General features: G+C 31.3%; 1 protein-coding gene and 1 long non-coding RNA gene across 5 annotated transcripts; both read right to left on the bottom strand.

Annotated features, from left to right (window-relative positions):
- Nucleotides 1–8389: 8389 nt before the first annotated feature.
- LOC139431552 (uncharacterized) lies at nt 8390–12518 on the bottom strand. Its single transcript, XR_011641634.1, has 3 exons — nt 11553–12518; nt 11072–11504; nt 8390–10577 (listed from the first exon to the last, which is right to left on the bottom strand). It is a non-coding gene; the product is annotated as an uncharacterized lncRNA (long non-coding RNA).
- A 2179-nt stretch (nt 12519–14697) lies between these two features.
- LOC111421915 (serine/threonine-protein kinase 11-interacting protein-like) lies at nt 14698–21322 on the bottom strand. Of its 4 annotated transcripts, none has more exons than XM_023055113.2 (5): nt 21165–21322; nt 19775–21109; nt 15333–15554; nt 15140–15263; nt 14698–15086 (listed from the first exon to the last, which is right to left on the bottom strand). In XM_023055113.2, exons 2-5 carry the CDS (start codon nt 21072–21074, stop codon nt 14975–14977), a joined length of 1758 nt encoding a protein of 585 aa, XP_022910881.2. In that variant the 5' UTR covers nt 21075–21109; nt 21165–21322; the 3' UTR covers nt 14698–14974. The 4 variants fall into 4 exon arrangements, with proteins under 4 accessions (XP_022910881.2, XP_022910882.2, XP_022910883.2 ...); XM_023055114.2 differs by having other exon boundaries at nt 15339–15554; XM_023055115.2 differs by having other exon boundaries at nt 15333–15410.
- Nucleotides 21323–21536: the final 214 nt, after the last annotated feature.

The following is a 21536-nucleotide window of genomic DNA, read 5'->3' as shown; positions in this document are numbered from 1 at the left end:
TGCGGGCATTTAAGGGTGATAAACTAGTTTAGAAAAATAAAACTTATTACGTGAATTAAGTGATAAATACGTGCTATATTTATGCCAAGGGTTAGGTGATATGGTTGAGATCATCGGATTACTATTTTACGGATGTTAAAAGGTATCGTATTTATTCATTTTTTTTTGTCACAATAAATTAATTTATCTTTTCTTTCCAGCTGAGCTTCAAAGTAATATCCAAGGAAGTTGATTCGCTAAGAACGCATTTTAGTTGATGTGCGGGCATTTAAGAGTGATAAATTAGTTTAAAAAAATAAAACTTTTTACTTGAATTAAGTGATAAATACGTGCTATATTTATGCCAAGTGTTAGGTGATGTTAGTGATGTGATATGGTCGAGATCATCGGATTGCTATTTTATGGATGTTAAAAGGTATCGTATTTACTCATTTTTTTTTGTCACAATAAATTAATTTATCTTTTCTTTCCAGCTGAGCTTCAAAGTAAAATCCAAGGGAAACAACATCCATTCGGTGAGTCGTTTTCAATTTTATTAATTTACCAAAACATGTCGGGATAATTCGCCATTTGAACGGTGTAATGTTGCCAGATAAAAACATTACTCGTTGTATTTGTGCTTGAAAAACGGTACCATTCAATAAATTTTTGTATTTTGTGCTTGATAAATTATAAAGCTTTAATTATTAACTCCAAATAATACTAGTATAATCTAATTCAAGCTTTTTAAAGGAGGACTCTCTTTTTTTGTATCAAATAAAATGATTTCTTTGAGAATTTTTGGCTGCCAAATTATGTGGTATTAAGGGACGATTTTTTTGCGAAAATTAAGGGGGTCTTTCATATAACCTTTTGGTCAAAACCACTTCTCCTCCAAGTTACAGCCCTCTAAAATTAGGAGAAAAGAATTGTTTTTCTTTAATAAATCCACTATGGAGGAATTTGGAAATATGAAATTTGGCAGATAACTTAATATGGTGATATTTTTTGACGATTTTTATAACCCTAATTTGTTTTTATAAGAGGCTGAAAAAATTAACCCCATAATACTTTGAATTAGAACTTTTTACTACGTCTACATTTTTCTATTTAAAAACTTGATTTAAATATTGGGATACAATACGCAACTTTTTTGTTTCTTGACATTTTCTCCTAAAATTGTTAGTTTGATAATAAAAGAATAAATAATACAGAGGCTCAGGTGAATTACCCTGTTTTTCCGTTAGAAGCCACGGTTTCGTAGATATGTACAAAATGTACCTAAGTATTTATTAGAATTATATTTACATTATATTTATCCATTTAAAATGTCATTCATTTTAAAAATGTTTTTCTGATCGGTTTTCTTTGACGGCTAGAATTTAAATATCAAAATATAGCAAATAGTTGCAAAACATTTCAAAAATAGTACTTTTTTATTTCTAATAAAAGTTTATTTACGTAGATATCTAAGTAATTAAAAAAACCCAAATATATTTTAATGAAACAAAAGATATATTCTATGAGAAATAAAACAAATTATGTACCTACTACTATGTGTAGGTATATAACTATTCTATGAGATCATAAAATCCATGTCTTCTTCATGACCTGGTCTATCCGAATCGAAGCCTGACAAAAGGCAGTCATACAATAAATGATCGTCCTCGTGATTAATTTCGTTGCTTTCTTCCTGATCGTTTACTTCCACTTCATTTATAGGTTCATCTTCTTGTAGTTGCTCATTTGGAATTATTTCTTCATTGTAGAATTTTATTTTAGTCTCCCTAAATCCGTTTTTCAATTTTGTGTCAATCGTTTGTCAATCCAATTAACGATTTCTTCATAAGACACTCGCTTTATCGGTTTTCCTGTTTCTTTATAAGCATTATAAGAATTGATCATAAATTTCTCCCACAATTCTCTTAGTTTTGCTTTAAAAGATTTATTAACTGAAATATCCAACGGCTGTAACAGTTTCGTTAATCCTCCAGGTATAACTGCAGGTATTATTTGATTTTTTTTAAATTTATTTTTTACAGCATCGGTGCGATGTCCATTTCATTCGAAGACATCCATCCCTTTTCATTAGCCGAAATAATAACACTTTTTGGAAAATTTCCTTTTGGGCGTGTTTTTCTTTTAAATATTACATATGGTGGTAGTTTCTTGCCACTAGCAAGAACGCTTAAAGCCACTGTGAAATTAGATTTTTCATGTCCAGTAGTTACAATTTTTATGTCATCACTGCCTTTTTTTGCAAAAGTAAATTTTGATGGTAAGTCAAAACTCACTGGTACTTCATCCATATTCCCAATGTTAGGTAAGTCCATGTTTGTTTTGTTTTCGGTTACGAAATGTTGAAATTGTATTAAATTTTCCTCCCAATTTGCAGGCAAATGTTGTCCCACCGATGTTGCAACTCTTCTTACAAAATCATTTCTTTTCATGAAATTATATACCCATTTTGGAGATCCTTTAAATTAATTTCTAACTCCTCGGCTACTAATGTTGCTTGTCGCAGAACCTGTTTACCAGTAACTTGTATTCCATCCTTTCTTTTTTCAGTTATCCAATTTTTTAATTGAATTTCTATTTGTGCTTATAATCGAGAGCGGCTTGTATTTGAGTGCGGCTTATATTTGTGTGCGGCTTAGTAGGGATAAAATGTAGAAAAAATGAAAAAAGTATAACATTTAATAAGCCGCGGCTTATATTGAATGCGGCTTCTAGCGGAAAAACAGGGTAATTCAGAGATAGGTTATTATTAGTCAAAAAAATGAAGTTATGTCAAATTGATCTCAGCATTATTTTATTTTTACGGATTAAAATAACAATAACTTTTCTGACAGTATTCTTTTTGTCTTTTTGAATAAGAATTCTTATTCTCGGTACTTTTCTAAGCAAAAACAGTACTCTTATCAAAATGCGCTAAAGTTGATGGTTTTCAAGATAATCCGCTTTTTATTATTCGATATAGATCAATTTTTTAGAGGATTACTAAAGATAGTTAAAATAATGCGTGCAAGGGAAACAAAGTAGGTAAATTAACTAATGTTCTAGTTTATTAATGTTTTTTAAACTAAATAATAAAAGAAAAAAATTAAAAAAATTGTTGAAAATGTAAAAAATGTTGAAATGACAGACGAATTACTTGAGTACTTTAGTACTTGAGATACGATTTTTCTAAAATTTATATTTCATAACATAAAGAATAAGGGATGATGCATAATCCAACGTCTTGGGTGCTTCGTTTTAATTATTTGTTGGACATCTGATTCTTTTGCGGGAAGTGTTGAACATTAAAATTCGATAGTGCGTTTTATTTTAATAAGATGACGTAGTTTTATTTGAAATGTTTCGAGAAAACGAGTAATTTTTTATTGAAAGGTTGAGTTTTAAAACCAAAAAACGATTTCAAACCGCTTCGCCCTCATCTTTACATTTTTTGTTTATTCACCTCCAGTTTTCCCTCTTCACACAATAAATTAAGGAGGGGATGTTTGGAAGTTGATTCGCTAAGAACGCGTTTTAGTTGATGTGCGGGCATTTAAGGGTGATAAACTAGTTTAGAAAAATAAAACTTATTACGTGAATTAAGTGATAAATACGTGTTGTGGTTGTGCTAAGTGTTAGGTGAATATTAGTGATGTGATATGGTTGGGATCATCGGATTGCTATTTCATGGATGTTAAAAGGTATCGTATTAATTAATTTTTTTTGTCACAATAAATTAATTTATCTTTTTTTTTATAGCTGAGCTTCGAAGTAAAATCCAAGGGAAGCAACATCCATTCGGTGAGTCGTTTTCAATTTTATTAATTTACCAAAACATATCGGGATAATTCGCGATTTGAACGGTAATAAAAACCGTTTGAACGCTACTCATTGGATTTGTGCTTGCAAAACGGTACCATTCAATAAATTTTTACATTTTGTGCTTAACATTGTCAAAACATGAAATAATTTGAAATTGAGTGTAAAGCAACCTAAATAGATTTGAGCATGTAACGCCGTATCGCAATTACATTCAGATGTTAACCTGTGAGAGACGTAGATCCTTTCGTTTATTAACCATTTTATTTAAAATCCTTCATAACTGCACCCCAAAATACTTATCAGATAGGTTCCAGCAATTATCAACTCATGAGCTTGCTACTCGTTCACGTTCTGATACTATTCTTACATTTCGCGTTCATAGCACTGAAATTTATCATAGATCATTTACAATACAGTCGATTGCGCTGTGGAATGGACTGCCTTCTGAAATTCGTAATATTTCTAGAATTACTAATTTTAGACATGTTTTAAAGAGCTTGCTTACCCTTCAACTGGCTGTTTCCTGATTCTTTGTTCTTTGTCTTTCTCTTTTCATGTCTTTTCTTTTTCTTGCTTAATCTTATTTGGTGATGTTAATACTATTTAATTATCACTACTTGCCATATACAGTAAATATTATTTTTATTTTTGTTTGTTCTATTGGGTCATTTGGCAGAGATCGCTTGTGCGATAAAATGATCCATTTGCGTGTTTAAGTTAAGTGTATCTTATGTAATTTTGTATTTTTATCTGCGGCAATAAATGGTAAATAAATAAAGCACTCCAAATAATACTAGTATAATCTAATTCAATCTTTTTAAGGGGGGAAACCACATTAGGAGGCTCATTTTTATTGATTTTTGTGAATTTTTTGAATAATTTTATTGAAAAATATCAAAGTTAACTTATTTTCTAAGAATATGAACCTCAAAGCAGGTAAATGTAACGAAAATTAAAAATTTTGCAGGTGTTGGAAAAATTTATTTAAAATTTCACTTTTTTTTACTAATTATGCAAAAAAAAGCACTCTTAAAATCATATCATCTCAAAAGTTGGTTCATATATTTCGTAATTTCATAAAGAATCAATTTTCATAATGATTGGTTCATTACTTTTTGAGTTAGAGTTCCCGCATATGCGAAACTCGCGTTTGAAAAAAAAAATCTCGAAAACTAGAAATTTTGAAAAGTTAACAATAATATAAAGTAGTCGCCGATTAATCCGCGATTTCAGCACCATGTATTAGTCCTTCTTCTTCCTCACAGGCTTCATTTTGCGCCTGCAGCAGTGCTTTTCGACCTTCCTTCGACTCCAACGAACTACGTCGATTCTGTCGACTCACCCGCTTTTGATCTATTTCTTCGGCGTAATTGAAGCTTTGCGTGCTTACTACAATTCCTGCTTCGTTCATGATCATCAGAAGAGATGAATTTGCTTCATTGAATAAGCCCGCGGCTAAGTACGATGTCAATTCGATGAGTTTTAGTCCCGAGTGCAAATATTTAGGAACTAATCGCCAAATTGTGGAATTAAAGCTTTCATTTGCGTTTTGCGTGTGGCCACCTAAACATCTTTCCAATAATTCATTCTTCGATAAATCTTCATATATATGCAGAATTTCCTGCTGTATTTCAAGATGCAACAGCTTCAAGAGCTATTCATTTCCATGCTCATAAAATCTAAACGAATGCGAATTTCGGTTTTGTAATTTGACATCTAGGGTGATGGTACGCTAAATTTTGACAGATTTTTTTATCTTTTGGCGGATTTAATACATTACTACTTCATTTCATGTGGAATGTAATTCTAAAACTTTTCTTTGTCTTATTATTTTTTAAAAAACTTTGTTGTTTTCATAAAAAACTTAAATAAAGATACGTATTTCGTAATGTTGGCTATGAAATTGTACGTCAAACTTGACAAATTGGTTATAAAGTTATTTGACGACAAAGTTTTGAAAATATAAATGGTGGTCCGTTACTAATGGGACACAGAGCAACAGTGAATTCCTTACATATAATTATTACGATTTAACCCAATTTATCTTAGTCCAATTGTTAATAATAACGAAGATACAGATGGTTAAAGTTAATACTTTATTTTCGTTTTTCTTTAATAATTTCGTTGTCTCTTACATTATGAACATGAAAATTGGTACATTAGTATTTTTTTAGACGATAAATAATAAATTGGTATTAGTGTTGATTTCTTTTTCAGATGGCGCTGTCTACCTTAAAAAACCAGCCTTAAAGCAGTCATATCTTTTTCATCGTTAAAATTTTTACAACTCACATAACATAAAACAGTTTCTCAGACATTTTTACATAAATTTGGTATACCTATCAATATTCTCTAAAGTTCTCCGTTCCCGAAATAATCACTGTTTAAGCGCACATTGCAAAATTTCACTATGCTCAATAAACATTAGTTGGCGGTGAAAAAGTCTTTATTTACAATTGGACTAAGATAAATTGGGTTAAATCGTAAAATTATTACGATTTAATTCAACTTATCTTAGTCCAATTGTTAATAATAACGAAGATAGAGTTGGTTAAAGTTAATACTTTAATTTCGTTGTTTTTTTAATAATTTCGCTTTTTCTTAAATTATGAACATTAAAATTTTTATATTATTACTTTTTAAGATGATAAATGATAAATTAGTATAGTTCTGATCTATCTTTCAGATATAATTTAACTATCCACAAACATAAGTTGATGTTACAAAAATATTAACATAATTACTATATTAAAAATCGATTTTAATAACGACTATAATTTATTTAAACATTTTAATAATAATAACATCGAACAAAAAGAGGAAACAATAATAACAATTAAAATGAACTGCATTAGAGTAACTGTTCAAATTGACCACCGTTAGCTTCAATGCATTTTCCAATCCGTTTAGAAAATGATCTTCTTATGTTAAATAATATTTGTTCATTCCTAATGATATCCACTGCCTTTACAATTTTTTGCCACAGTTCCTCACGAGTTTCAGGATTGTCTTTGTAAACAAGGGATTTTACAAATCCCCATACGCAAAAATCCATAGGATTACAATCGGGACTTCGTGGTGGCCAAGTGTAATGACTACCTCGGCCAATCCATCTTCGTGGAAAATTCATATCGAGATAATCTCGCACTTGCCTGGAAAAATGGGGTGGTGCTCCATCTTGCATAAACCACATGACAGTCCAAATATTTAATGGTAACTCAGCCAACATATCGTCTACTTGGTTTTGCAAAAACTGTAAATAATTGTGGCCGTTCAAATTATTTGGTAATTCCCGCGGACCCACACCAAACATTTATTTTAAATTCATGTTGAAAATGCCGTTGCCGTGTCATGTGTGGGTTTTCAGTTTCCCAAACATGATAATTTTTAAAATTAAAAACCCCACTACGAATGAATGTCGCCTCGTCAGTAAATAAAATGTTGGCAATAAACGATGGGTCAGAATTTTGCCGATTTTTGATAAAATTAGCAAATTCTAACCGAACTCTTAAATCAGTAGGCAGTAAGGCGTATACAGGTACAAAATGGTATGGATACAGTCTTTCTTTTTTTAATATTCGTAGAATTGACGACTTGCTTAACCCGGTTGCAGCTGACAAACGTCTAGAGCTAACTTTTGGGTTGTTACTAACTCGTACTAAAACTTCATCTTCTTCATCAACGGAAATCTTTTTTGGACGACCTGTATTTCGTTTAGGACGAAATGAACCAGTCTCACCTAAGCGGTCATACAAATTTTTAAATAACTTGTGATTTGGTTGTCTTCTGTTGGGGTATTTTAATAAATATCTTCTGCACGCTTCCCTTCCATTAAACTTTTCTTGAGCGTATATGCACACCATATCACGCATTTCCGTATTAGAAAAAAAATTATGCCGGGGCATTATTTCAAAGTAACAAATACATTGATTACAATAAATGAATGTCAAACTGATTGTCTAGTGTTTGACTAAATAAAAACTTTGTCAACGCCAACTGATGTTACTGAGATATTAAATTTTGCAAAGTGCCCTTAAACAGTGATTATCTCGGGAACGGAGAACTTTAGAGAATATTGATAGGTATACCAAATTTATGTAAAAATGTCTGAGAAACTGTTTTATGTTATGTGAGTTGTAAAAATTTTAACGATGAAAAAGATATGACTACTTTAAGGGTGGTTTTTTAAGGTAGACAGCGCCATCTGAAAGATAAATCAAAACTAACACCAAATTATTATTTATTGTATTAAAAAATGATAATGTACCAATTTTCATGTTCATAATGTAAGAGACAACGAAATTATTAAAGAAAAACGAAAATAAAGTAGTAACTTTAACCATCTGTATCTTCGTTGTTATTAACAATTGGACTAACATAAATTGGGTTAAATCGTAATAATTTAATGTAAGGAATTCACTGTTGCTCTGTGTCCCATTAGTAACGGACCACCCTGTATATAACGCATTAAATCTTCATTAAATTGGCTTTAAAATGTTCTTTATTTCATTATGATATCTCAATTCGTTTTTGAGATACGATTTTTTTAAATTTATATTTCATGGCACAAAGAATAAGGGATGATGCATAATCCAACGTTTTGGGTGCTTCGTTTTAATTATTTATTGGGCACGAAGTGTTAAACATTGAAATTCGATTAGTGCGTTTTATTTTAATAAAATGACCTAAGTTTTATTTGAAATGTTTCGAGAAAACGAGTAATTTTTTTATTGAAAACCGTTTCGCCCCGTCGTCTTTACATTTTTTGTTTATTCACCTCAAGTATTCTTCTTCACACAATAAATTAAGGAGGGGATGTTTGGAACTTGATTCGCTAAAAACGCATTTTAGTTGATGTGCGGGCATTTAAGGGTGATAAAGTAATTTAGAAAAATAAAACTTATTGATATGGTTGAGATCATCAAATTACTATTTCATAGATGTTAAAAGGTATCGTATTTATTAATTTTTTTTTTGTCACAATTAATTAATTAATTATCTTTTCTTTCCAGCTGAGCTTCAAAGTAAAATCTAAGGAAGTTGATTCGCTAAGAACGCATTTTAGTTGATGTGCGGGCATTTAAGAGTGATAAACTAGTTTAGAACAATAAAACTTATTACGTGAATTAAGTGATAAATACGTGCTATATTTATGCCAAGTGTTAGGTGATGTGATATGGTCGAGATCATCGGATTGCTATTTTATGGATGTTAAAAGGTAACATATTAATTCATTTTTTTTTGTTACAATAAATTATTTATCTTTTCTTTCCAGCTGAGCTTCGAAGTAAAATCCAAAGGAAACAACATCCAACCGGTGAGTCGTTTTCAATTCTATTACAAGATAATTGACTTATTTGACTAAGTAGTTTTTGTGTTTTAATCAAAATTCTTAAATATTTCGAACGGGCTTTTCGACATAATTATTCAGGCAGAGGCAAGCTTTCGTTTGAGATATAAAACATTAAAATTCGTCTAACCGTTCTTTATTTACCTATGGCGAATTTAATCAAAATTAATTTTTTCTTATCGGGGGCTAGACTTCCATTCGGTAGATACGTGGAGTCATTTAAATAATCGTACGTAGGTAATTAGTAAATTTTGAGATCGGACATTTCCGCCTTCGCATTAATTGTGGATCATACCTTCGATCGAGACATTGATAACTAAAATTAATTATACAGGCAGGGTGTCTTACGTAACTGGTTCGTTAGAACTTTTTCCGGTTCCACTATTCGTAGAGATTTTAAATTTTGGTAGCATGGATTGTTCATTCGGAACTTTCGATCTAAAATATTTTCAAGATGGCTGCCACTTCCGGTCTGCCGGAAGTAGACCATAACTTCGTTATTTTTTTCGTTTTCGAGTTATTTTGGTTTTAAACTTTTTTTGGTAAATTTCAATCAAAGTTCATTCAAAAATGATCTACTTTACCACAATTACTCTTCAGATGTTGTCAAATAGATTGTCATTTGTTGTATCGGAGTATCTTATACAGGATGGTCAAAAATTGAATTACTGTTTCTCCATATTCAATGGCGAGAAAGTTGAAAATTTTAAATGGAACGCCCCATATTTTTTTAGTCTATCAGGAAGAGAATTTAATTCGGATTTTGCAAATGTTTCAAATATCAATGTTCCTGTTTTAATAGTGATTTTGACAATTCGGCTGAGGATGAGCTTAATGGCTCGAAACTAGTAACGTATAAATTAAAATTCTAGCAAGTAAGAAGTTTTTTATTTTCTTTCTTATATACTTTCCGAACTTGCAACATGGATCTATTTCATTTAATTTAAGATTAATTAATTAACGAGATAATTGATGTGTTTGATTAAATATTATTAAATATGTCGAATCGGGCATTTCAACAACTGCATTTAGCCATTGAAATGCCATTAGGGCATTTTGTGATTTCGATAGAAGAATCGAATGACGTATAAATCTTGATAATCGAGTACATGGTTTACGAGTTATGACCACTTAAAGAAGGTCATTTTTGTGTTATTTTCGTGTACCTTTGCAATATTTTGGCGTTTTAGCGAAATTCGAAAGAAATTTCGAATCGGGCATTTCCACATTCGGAATTTTTTTAAAAACGCGTTTCTTATGTACATCCAATATGTCTAATAATAATTAAGATCGTTTTCCTCGTTTTCGATTTTAATTTAAGGAGCCTATGATTTGTTAAGAACAATTTTATGTTCCTTCAATTTGTAGACAAATATTAATTACTTATCAATTTTTTCATCATTGTTAAATTCCTCACTTTCACTAGAATCTGAAAAGGCACAGAATGTTGTTTTATTAACGTTGTTTAACCCACGGTGTCGTATTAACGTCAAAGTTGGAGTACCTAAATTTGCAGGTTAAGACCTGTTCGAATAAGCAATTTGTTAACTATTTAAACGTACTCCTCTGAATGGTTAAACAACTCTTTATTATAATCCAATCGGTTACACTTAATCCAACGGATTTTAAACTATTCAGAGGAGTGAGTTTAAATAGTTAATATATCAGTAGTGGGATAGGGATAAGTTCTACTGTGAAGTGAAGTGCCCAAAAGTCTGGGCCTACTGTGAAGTGAAGTGCCCAAAAGTTTGGATCTACTGTGAAGTGAAGTGCCCAAAAGTCTGGATCTACTGTGAAGTGAAGTGCCCAAAAGTCTGGATCTACTGTGAAGTGAAGTGCCCAAAAGTCTGAATCTACTGTGAAATGAAGTGCCCAAAAGTCTGGATCTACTGTGAAGTGAAGTGCCCAAACGTCTGGATTTACCGTGAAGTGATTTTCGTTGCTGGACAGATTCCACGTCCAAGATTATTCTTGACTTATGACTGATCCACATGGTGAGTTGCCGCCAAACAACACCGAACCGAATAAAGCAGAAACAGAGGGCTTGTGTTTCAATTTAAACGAAGCAGGAATTTTGACCATGACGGAAAGTTCAACTGGAATAGACGGCGGAAATATGCAAAACGTGTTGATCGCACTGACCGAATGTTGAAAGGCCGAACTTGCAACTAGTAAACCAGAGCAGTTCCAAATAATGCCTGACTTAAATAAAACCATTTCAACGTTCGATGGAGATGTTGATTTGCTGTGCGCCGCAGAATGGATACAAAGTGTCGAAAATAGTTAAACAAATTGTTATTGAGATGTAGGAACGACAGCATTTGCTTAAAAATTTTATTCATGTGATGATCTTTTCCTAAAATTTATTCATTATTGCTAAAATTTTATTCATTAGGACCATTACCTTGTAATTTAGCTTCCTCTACTGCATTTACATACATTTTGTTGCTCTTCAGTCTTTTGCCAGTGAAATTTCAATTGCTTTTTGCAATTTAGACTATTACCATTGTATTTTCAGATAACTTGTTGCAACAAGTTATCAAGAATATTTAGGGCGGCCGACGTCTTCGAAGTCGGCCGAGATTATTTCTTCAATTTAGTCTATTCCCAATGTAATTTCATACATTTTCTTGCAATGTACACTCTTACCAATGTATTTGTAGACATTTCCTTGCATTTTAAGCTTAAAACCATACATTTTTATACAATTCAAGCTTTTTCCAATGTAATTCCAGACATTATCTTGCAATTTTGGCTTTTGACAGTGTAAGTTTAGACATTTTCTTGGAATTTAGACTGTTTCCAGTGTAATTTCAGACATTTTCTCGCAATCTAGGCTATTGCCAATGTAATATCAAAGCATTACTTTACAGTTTAGCATTTGTCAGCTTAATTCCATATATTTTCATTAAGTTCAAACTTTTGCCAATCTAATTCGAGACATTATTTTGCTGTTCAGGCTTTTGCCAGTGTAATTTCAAATGTTTTCTTGCAATTTTGGCTTTTGTCAATCTAATTATAGCTGTTTCCTTGCAATTCAGACTTTTGCCATTGCAATTTCAAATGCTTTCTTGCAATTTAGACTATTACCAGTATATTTTCAGATAACTTCTTGCAATCTGGTCTATTGCCAATGTAATTCAAAACATTTGGCAGCTTAATTCTACACATTTTTATAGAGTTCAGACTTTTGCAAATGTAATTCCAGACATTATCTTAATATAGTAGTGACATAAGATGATATCGTGATATAAGAAAGAATCACGGCCGACTTCGAAGGCGTCTTTGAAATCGGCCGAGATTATTTCTTCCAAAATACTGTAGCTTGATATCACGTTGATACAGAACAAGATAGGTTCCAGAAAGAAGTAATCTCGGCCGACTTCGAAGACGTCGGCCGCCCAAAATATCACAAACAACACTTAGGGCGGCCGACGTCTTCGAAGTCGGCCGAAATTCCTTCTTATATCACAAACAATACTTTAGACAAGATTATTTCTTGAATTTAGTCTATTGTTAATGTAATTTCATACATTTTCTTGCAATGTACACTCTTACCAGTGTAGTTGCAGACATTTCCTTGCATTCTAAGCTTAAAACAATACATTTCCATACCGTTCAAGCTTTTTCCAATGTAATTCGAGAAATTATCTTGCAGTCTAGACTTTTCCCAAGGTAATCTCAGATATTTTCTTGCAATTTTGTCTTTTGACAGTGTAAGTTCAGACATTTTCATGCAATTTAGACTGTTTCCAGTGTAATTTCAGACATTTTTTCGCAATCTAGGCTATTGCCAATGTAATATCAAAGCATTACTTTACAGTTTAGAATTTGTCAGCTTAATTCCATATATTTTCATGAAGTTCAGACTTTTGCCAATCTAATTCGAGACATTATTTTGCAATTCAGACTTTTGCCAGTGTAATTTCAAATGTTTTCTTGCAATTTTGGCTTTTGCCAATCTAATTATAGCTGTTTCCTTGCAATTCAGACTTTTGCCATTGCAATTTCAAATGCTTTCTCGCAATTTAGACTATTACCAGTATATTTTCAGATAACTTCTTGCAATCTGGTCTATTGCCAATGTAATTCAAAACATTTGGCAGCTTAATTCCACACATTTTTATAGAGTTCAGACCTTTGCAAATGTAATTCCAGACATTATCTTAATCTAGTAGTGACATAAAATGATATCGTGATATAAGAAAGAATCACGACCGACTTCGAAGGCGTCTTTGAAATCGGCCGAGATTATTTCTTCCAAAATACTGTAGCTTGATATCACGTTGATACAGAACAAGATAGGTTCCAGAAAGAAGTAATCTCGGTCGACTTCGAAGACGTCGGCCGCCCAAAATATCACAAACAACACTTAGGGCGGCCGACGTCTTCGAAGTCGGCCGAAATTCCTTCTTATATTACGAACAATACTTTAGACAAGATTATTTCTTGAATTTAGTCTATTGTTAATGTAATTTCATACATATTCTTGCAATGTACACTCTTACCAGTGTATTTGCAGACATTTCCTTGCATTCTAAGCTTAAAACCATACATTTTCATACAGTTCAAGCTTTTTCCAATGTAATTCCAGACATTATCTTGCAGTCTAGACTTTTCCCAAGGTAATCTCAGATATTTTTTTGCAATTTTGTCTTTTGACAGTGTAAGTTCAGACATTTTTTTGCAATTTAGACTATTTCCAGTGTAATTTCAGACATTTTCTCGCAATCTAGGCTATTGCCAATGTAATATCAAAGCATTACTTTGCAGTTTAGCATTTGTCAGCTTAATTCCATATATTTTTATGCAGTTCAGACTTTTGCTAATCTAATTCGAGACATTATTTTGCAGTTCACACTTTTACTAGTGTAATTTCAAATGTTTTCTTGCAATTTTGGCTTTTGCCAATCTAATTATAGCTGTTTCCTTGCAATTCAGACTTTTGCCATTGCAATTTCAAATGCTTTCTTGCAATTTAGACTATTACCAGTATATTTTCTGATAACTTTTTGCAATCTGGTCTATTGCCAATGTAATTCAAAACATTTGTCAGCTTAATTCCATACATTTTTATAGAGTTCAGACTTTTGCAAATGTAATTCCAGACATTATCTTAATATAGTAGTGACATAAAAGTGCATTTGCAGACATTTTCTTGCATACTAAGCTTAAAACCATACATTTTCATGCAGTTCAAGCTTTTTTCAATGTAATTCCAGACATTATCTTGCAGTCTAGACTTTTTCCAAGGTAATCTTAGATATTTTCTTGCAATTTTGGCTTTTGACATTGTAAGTTTAGACATTTTCTTGCAATCTAGACTATTGCCATTGTAATTCAAGACATTACTTTGCAGTTTAGCATTTCCTAGTATGATACCAGGCATGTTCGTGTTGATTTGACTTTGCCTACGTAATTCCAGAAATTTTCATGCAGTTCAGTGTAATCTCAGCACTTTTTGCAATTTAGCCTATTACCAGTGTAATTGAAGACATTTCTGACCAGTTTCCATAATCAAAGCATCTAAAATGTATTACAAAAAAATCTTTCTTTGAGTAATAAATTTATTAAAAATATATTTATTAGTACATAATCACTTTGTACATACAATTTAGTTTATTGCATTTAAATAGGGAAACAATCCCAATTAATTCTTTTTAATCATTAATAAATTAACTACATAAAACATTTTTTTTTCAAACACAATCAAATGAATTAATCTACTTAAGTAATCGAAATTTAAGGCATAAGGGGAAAAGAGAGCTGCGTTAAATATTTCCCAAAAAAATAATTAAAATGTATACTTATCACAGTTCTTATTTGCTACAAAGATTTTCTCATATCATATTTTGTTGGCTTCTTGAGATCGGATTTTGTACAAGGATCACTAACCGTGTGATGTGTTAATATTGCACTCGATGATTGTTGCAGAAATCTGAAACGTTTTTCAAATCATTTTCATTATTTTCCTTTTGAAGCTAAATTAACCTGGGGCAAGATCTATTTGAGATGACCTCAATACTGCTTTGACTCGGATTGCTCAAAATTTCAATGTCACTTTCGCAATATTTAATGGTATCTTCATTGCTGCTTTGCAAAGACCCCGCTGAACCTGAATTGGAGAAGAAAAGGTTAATTATTTTTGTTGTAAAAGAAAAATAATGTTATTATTTTTTGGTACCCTTACTGGGCTGGACGACCGTTTCTCGATGCACGTCAGCCACAACAAGGAGGGTGGCTCTCGCGCCGCGCGTTCTTTCTAAAGAAGCGGGGAAAACGAGATGGTTAGTAGGGGCTATGAGACGATTCCACAATACTGTTACGATGAGAAGCAGTGCCATAACTATGGTCAGCGGCAGAATGCGTAAGGTGACTTGTGAATTGTGGTCACAGTGATGATGATCTGTTGATTTATTTATTACTCTTTTTAATTGTACAAAATAATTACTATTTTGTGTATCATTTCTTTGATAGCGCTTAATGAAATAGTATTAATGAATAGTGTGGATGAAATGCATGATTCTTTTTGATAAAAAAAATGACTAAGTTAATGTGTTACCTAAATCTTTTATGATTAATTCAACTTCCATAAAATTTAAACTCTTAAAATCTCCTTCCCGGTTTGAACTACATGAAAATGTATGGTTTTAAGTTTAGAATGCAAGAAAATGTTTGCAAATATACTGACAAGATTCTACATTGCAAGAAAATGTATGAAATTACACTGGCAAAAGTCTGAACTGCGAAACAATGTCTGGAATTAGGTTGGCAAAAGTCTGAACTGCATGAAAATGTATAGAATTAAGCTAGCAAATGGTAAACTGCAAAGTAATGCTTTGATATTACATTGGCAATAGCCTAGATTGCGAGAAAATGTCTGAAATTACACTGTCAAAAGCCAAAATTGAAAGAAAACATCTGAGATTACACTGGAAAAAGTTTGAACTGCAAGATAATGTCTGAAATTACATTGAAAAAGGTTTGACTTGCATGAAAAAGTATGGTTTTAAGTTTAGAATGTAAGAAAATGTCTGCAAATACACCAACAAGATTCTACATTGCAAGAAAATGTATAAAATTACATTGGTAAAAATCTGAACTGCAAAATAATGTCCGGAATTAGATTGGCAAAAGTCTGAACTGCATGAAAATATATGGAATTAAGCTAAACTGCGAAGTAATGCTTTGATATTACATTGACAATAGCCTAGATTGCGAGAAAATGTCTGAAATTATACTGTCAAAAGCCAAAATTGAAAGAAAACATCTGAGATTATACTGGAAAAAGTTTGAACTGCAAGATAATGTCTGAAATTACATTCGAAAAGGTTTGACTTGCATGAAAATGTATGGTTTTAAGTTTAGAATGTAAGAAAATGTCTGCAAATACACTGACAAGATTCTACATTGCAAGAAAATGTATAAAATTACACTGCCAAAAGTCAAAATTGCAAGAAAATGTAGGAAATTACACTGCAAAAGTCTGAACTGCAAAATTATGTCTGGAATTAGGTTGGCAAAAGTCTGAACTGCATGAAAATGTATAGAATTAAGCTAGCAAATGGTAAACTGCAAAGTAATGCTTTGATATTACATTGGCAATAGCCTAGATTGCGAGAAAATTCTGAAATTACACTGTCAAAAGCCAAAATTGAAAGAAAACATCTGAGATTACACTGGAAAAAGTTTGAACTGCAAGACAATGTCTGAAATTACATTGACAAAGGTTTGACTTGCATGAAAATATATGGTTTTAAGTTTAGAATGCAAGAAAATGTTTGCAAATACACTGACAGGATTCTACATTGCAAGAAAATGTATAAAATTACACTGCCAAAAATCTAAATTGCAAGAAAATGTAAGAAATTACACTGGCAAAAGTCTGAACTGCAAAATTATGTCTGGAATTAGGTTGGCAAAACTCTGAACTGCATGAAAATGTATAGAATTAAGCTAATAACTGATAAACTGCAAAGTAATGCTTTGATATTACATTGACAATAGCCTAGATTGCGAGAAAATGTCTGAAATTATACTGTCAAAAGCCAGAACGGAAAGAAAACATCTGAGATTACACTGGAAAAAGTTTGAACTGCAAGATAATGTCTGAAATTACATTCGAAAAGGTTTGACTTGCATGAAAATGTATGGTTTTAAGTTTAGAATGCAAGAAAATGTCTGCAAATACACCAACAAGATTCTACATTGCAAGAAAATGTATAAAATTACATTGGTAAAAATCTGAACTGCAAAATAATGTCCGGAATTAGATTGGCAAAAGTCTGAACTGCATGAAAATATATGGAATTAAGCTAAACTGCGAAGTAATGCTTTGATATTACATTGACAATAGCCTAGATTGCGAGAAAATGTCTGAAATTACACTGTCAAAAGCCAAAATTGAAAGAAAACATCTGAGATTACACTGGAAAAAGTTTGAACTGCAAGATAATGTCTGAAATTACATTGACAAAGGTTTGACTTGCATGAAAATGTATGGTTTTAAGTTTAGAATGCAAGAAAATGTCTGCAAATACACCAACAAGATTCTACATTGCAAGAAAATGTATAAAATTACATTGGTAAAAATCTGAACTGCAAAATAATGTCCGGAATTAGATTGGCAAAAGTCTGAACTGCATGAAAATATATGGAATTAAGCTAAACTGCGAAGTAATGCTTTGATATTACATTGACAGTAGCCTAGATTGCGAGAAAATGTCTGAAATTATACTTTCAAAAGCCAAAATTGAAAGAAAACATCTGAGATTATACTGGAAAAAGTTTGAACTGCAAGATAATGTCTGAAATTACATTCGAAAAGGTTTGACTTGCATGAAAATGTATGGTTTTAAGTTTAGAATGCAAGAAAATGCCTGCAAATACACCGACAAGATTCTACATTGCGAGAAAATGTATAAAATTACATTGGTAAAAATCTGAACTGCAAAATACTGTCCGGAATTAGATTGGCAAAAGTCTGAACTGCATGAAAATATATGGAATTAAGCTAAACTGCGAAGTAATGCTTTGATATTACATTGACAATAGCCTAGATTGCTAGAAAATGTCTGAAATTATACTGTCAAAAGCCAAAATTGAAAGAAAACATCTGAGATTATACTGGAAAAAGTTTGAACTGCAAGATAATGTCTGAAATTACATTCGAAAAGGTTTGACTTACATGAAAATGTATGGTTTTAAATTTAGAATGTAAGAAAATGTCTGCAAATACACTGACAAGATTCTACATTGCAAGAAAATGTATAAAATTACATTGGTAAAAATCTGAACTGCAAAATAATGTCCGGAATTAGATTGGCAAAAGTCTGAACTGCATGAAAAACTGTCTGAAAATGTCTGAACTGCAGTCTAAACTGCAAGATAATGGCCATAATGAATAAAAATTTAGCAATTGCTTTTTCTTGCAAATTTAAAGCAAATACTTGAAAACCAATGAATAAAAATTGAAGTAATTACTTTTGCTGCTAGCAGTGCAGAAATTGCTTCTAGTCGAATTATTTTCTTAAGAAATAGATGCAATTGCTTACATATGCTTGAAATGCTATGAATAAACTAAGGAATTGCTTTTTCTAGTATGGCACCACTGCATCATAGTGCGTTTTATTTTAATAAAATGACGTAAGTTTTATTTGAAATGTTTAAATATTTGTAATTTTTTTATTGAGAGGTTGAGTTTTAAAACCAAAAAGCGATTTAAAAGCGCTTTGCCCCGTCGGTCGCGTCGTTTTTACATTTTTTGTTTATTCACCTCCAGTATTTTTTCTTCACACAATAGATTAATGAGGGGATTCGCTAATAAGACATTTTAGTTGATATTCCGGCATTTAAGGGTGATAAAGTAGTTTAGAAAAATAAAACTTATTACTTGAATTAAGTGATAAATACGTACAATATTTTTGCTAACTGTTAGGTGATTTAGTGTTGAGATCATCAGATTGTTATTTTATGGATGTTAGAAGGTATCGTATTAATTCATTTTTTTGCTATAGAGATATAGAGGCCATTGCTTTTTCCTGCTAGCTTTTACTCCCTTAAAAGTGATTGCTGAAAGCAATTGCTAAAATTGTATTCATTAGGGCCAATGTCTGGAATTGCAAAAGTCTGAACTTTTGGAAAATGTATGGAATTAAGCTGAATTACACTGGCAATAGACCAGATTGCAAGAAGTTATCTGAAAATACACTGGTAATAGTCTAAACTGCAAGAAAGCATTTGAAATTACACTGGCAAAAGACTATAAAGAGCAACAAGATGGTCTGTCAAAAAAAGTAATGTCTGGAATTACAATGGCAAAACTCTAAATTATACAAAAATTTTTGAAATTTCAGTGGTAAAAGCTATACTGCAAGGTTAATTATACTGGTTAAACTGTAGATTTGATAAAAATGGCTTGAATTACACTGGAACAATCTTAAGCTACAAGGAAATATTGATGATAGTTGAAAAAACCATAAAAATTATCATAGATAGCAAAAATAAAAATAACTTAGTCATTTTTAAATAATCAACTAAATTCAACACATCAACAAAAATAAAATATAACACCCAAAATAAAACATCCACAAACACTATCCCAAAATAAAGCAATAAAATATATACCAATACTTCCTATTGGCGAATCAGGTCGATGTCCAGCATCAAATCCACTATCCTCCATCCCTTCACTTTCTCGTGCAACAACACATTCTTCATTATTAAAAGTCTCGATATCTTCAACAATTAGATTTTTTAAAGATTCGTGAAAATCTCCATTATTCGAATCAAAATCGGAAGTGGTATCGTTTTTGTCTTCTAACATAGTCATCGTTAACGGGATAACGGTACTTAAAGTGTTAATTGAATTCGTTGACGATGATAATTCGGAAATATCTAACGTTAAATTTTGTTGTATCGGGTATAAAGTTGCCAATAGACGAATTTCAGTCTTATTAAGGCACGAATTCTCTAATTTAAAGCTTTCCGGCGATTTTATATGTAAATACATAGCCGTTTTGTTGCGATGTAAAGGGTGATAACTTAAAGGGTTCCCATTTAAATTTAGTTTTGATAAATTTAAAAGGTTTGTTATGGGGTATAATTGAACGTGATCGATTAAACAATTATCACTTAAATCGAGTTCTTTTAAATTAACTAAAACGCTAATTTCTTTGATATCGTCGATGTAATTATTTCTAATGATTAAAGTTTGTAATTTCGTGCATAATTCGCCCGAAAAGTTCGGGATTGAAGTTAAACAATTAAAACTAAGATTTAAATAATTTAAATTTGAGAGGCAATTGATGTAATCGGCGTTTTGAATTTGATTATGACTCAAATCGATTGAATTTAATTGGGGTAAAAATTCTAAACTTGCGTCTAAATCATCGATTCCATTGTGACTAAAAACGACTTGTTTTAATTCGTTCCAAACGTAACCTTGGACGCTATCTCCACCGCAATTTTCAAAAACCTCTTTTAGATTATTCATCGTTTTTATACAAATTAAATATTCTAGTTGGGTTCGTAAATTTTTTAAGCCTCTTAACAAATTTAAACTCAATTTACGAACTTCTAAGAGTTTTAAATTACGAAATATGCTAATATCAACTTCTGATTCGTTTTCATTTGAATTATTATCAGAGAATAATTTTAATCCTATCGTTTTTTGAACAAAATCATAGAGTAAATGTATATCTAAAAATTGATCTATTATACTCATTGAGTCGTCTTGAGGTAAAACGTGAAAATTCGTGTTATGATTGTTTAAAGAATTATTTAAATTAAAAATTGTTTTAAATGATTCATTCATTTTTCTTAATAGGCCACTTGAAATGCATAATTTGCTAGTTGCGTTTAATACTTCGTCGCCGTTTTCCTTTAAAATCTTACTTAAATCTTCAGCTTCCTTTAAATAACTCATTGTTTATATTTTTATTTCAACCTCATTAACTCATCCTGAAAAGAATCGTTTAGATTACATAAACCTGAACGAAACAGGAAGACCACTCACCTTGAAATTTTCTAAACCAAAACGTTAAGATCCAAAATGAACGAGTTCATTGTGTGATTAAAATTGTTTTCAATTTAAAGGTTGATCTCGAAACTTTTCATTGTTCGTTTCTTTTTTATTGTGCGCGTTTTGTGACGACGTTACGTTGACAGTTTCTTTGACGTAAATCAGCTGATTACGTAGTAAATGTGTAAATGTATGAATGAAGTTAAATTGGTTGCCTATGTTATGGGGAAAATTCATTCATTTAATTTCGATTAGAATTTTTAATGAATTAACTCTCAAATTCATTGATTAATTTGTGTAGTAGTTTTATGGTTTAATGAAATGATTAAAAAAATATACATAGGAAGGGTGAAAGAATAACAAAAA

This window comes from Onthophagus taurus, chromosome 10 (assembly GCF_036711975.1).
Source record: "Onthophagus taurus isolate NC chromosome 10, IU_Otau_3.0, whole genome shotgun sequence".
Lineage (NCBI taxonomy): Eukaryota > Metazoa > Arthropoda > Insecta > Coleoptera > Scarabaeidae > Onthophagus > Onthophagus taurus.
This window is presented reverse-complemented; position numbering and strand designations above follow the sequence as displayed.

Excerpts from the sequence above, each read along its gene's own strand:
- LOC111421915 (XM_023055113.2), bottom strand. The coding sequence starts at position 21,074 with ATGAGTTATTTAAAGGAAGCTGAAGATTTAAGTAAGATTTTAAAGGAA. Across the intron at positions 15,555-19,774 it reads TTCGCCAATAGGAAGTATTG|ATCATCATCACTGTGACCAC; the intron begins GTATATATTTTA and ends ATAAATCAACAG. Across the intron at positions 15,087-15,139 it reads TCAAATAGATCTTGCCCCAG|ATTTCTGCAACAATCATCGA; the intron begins GTTAATTTAGCT and ends AAAACGTTTCAG.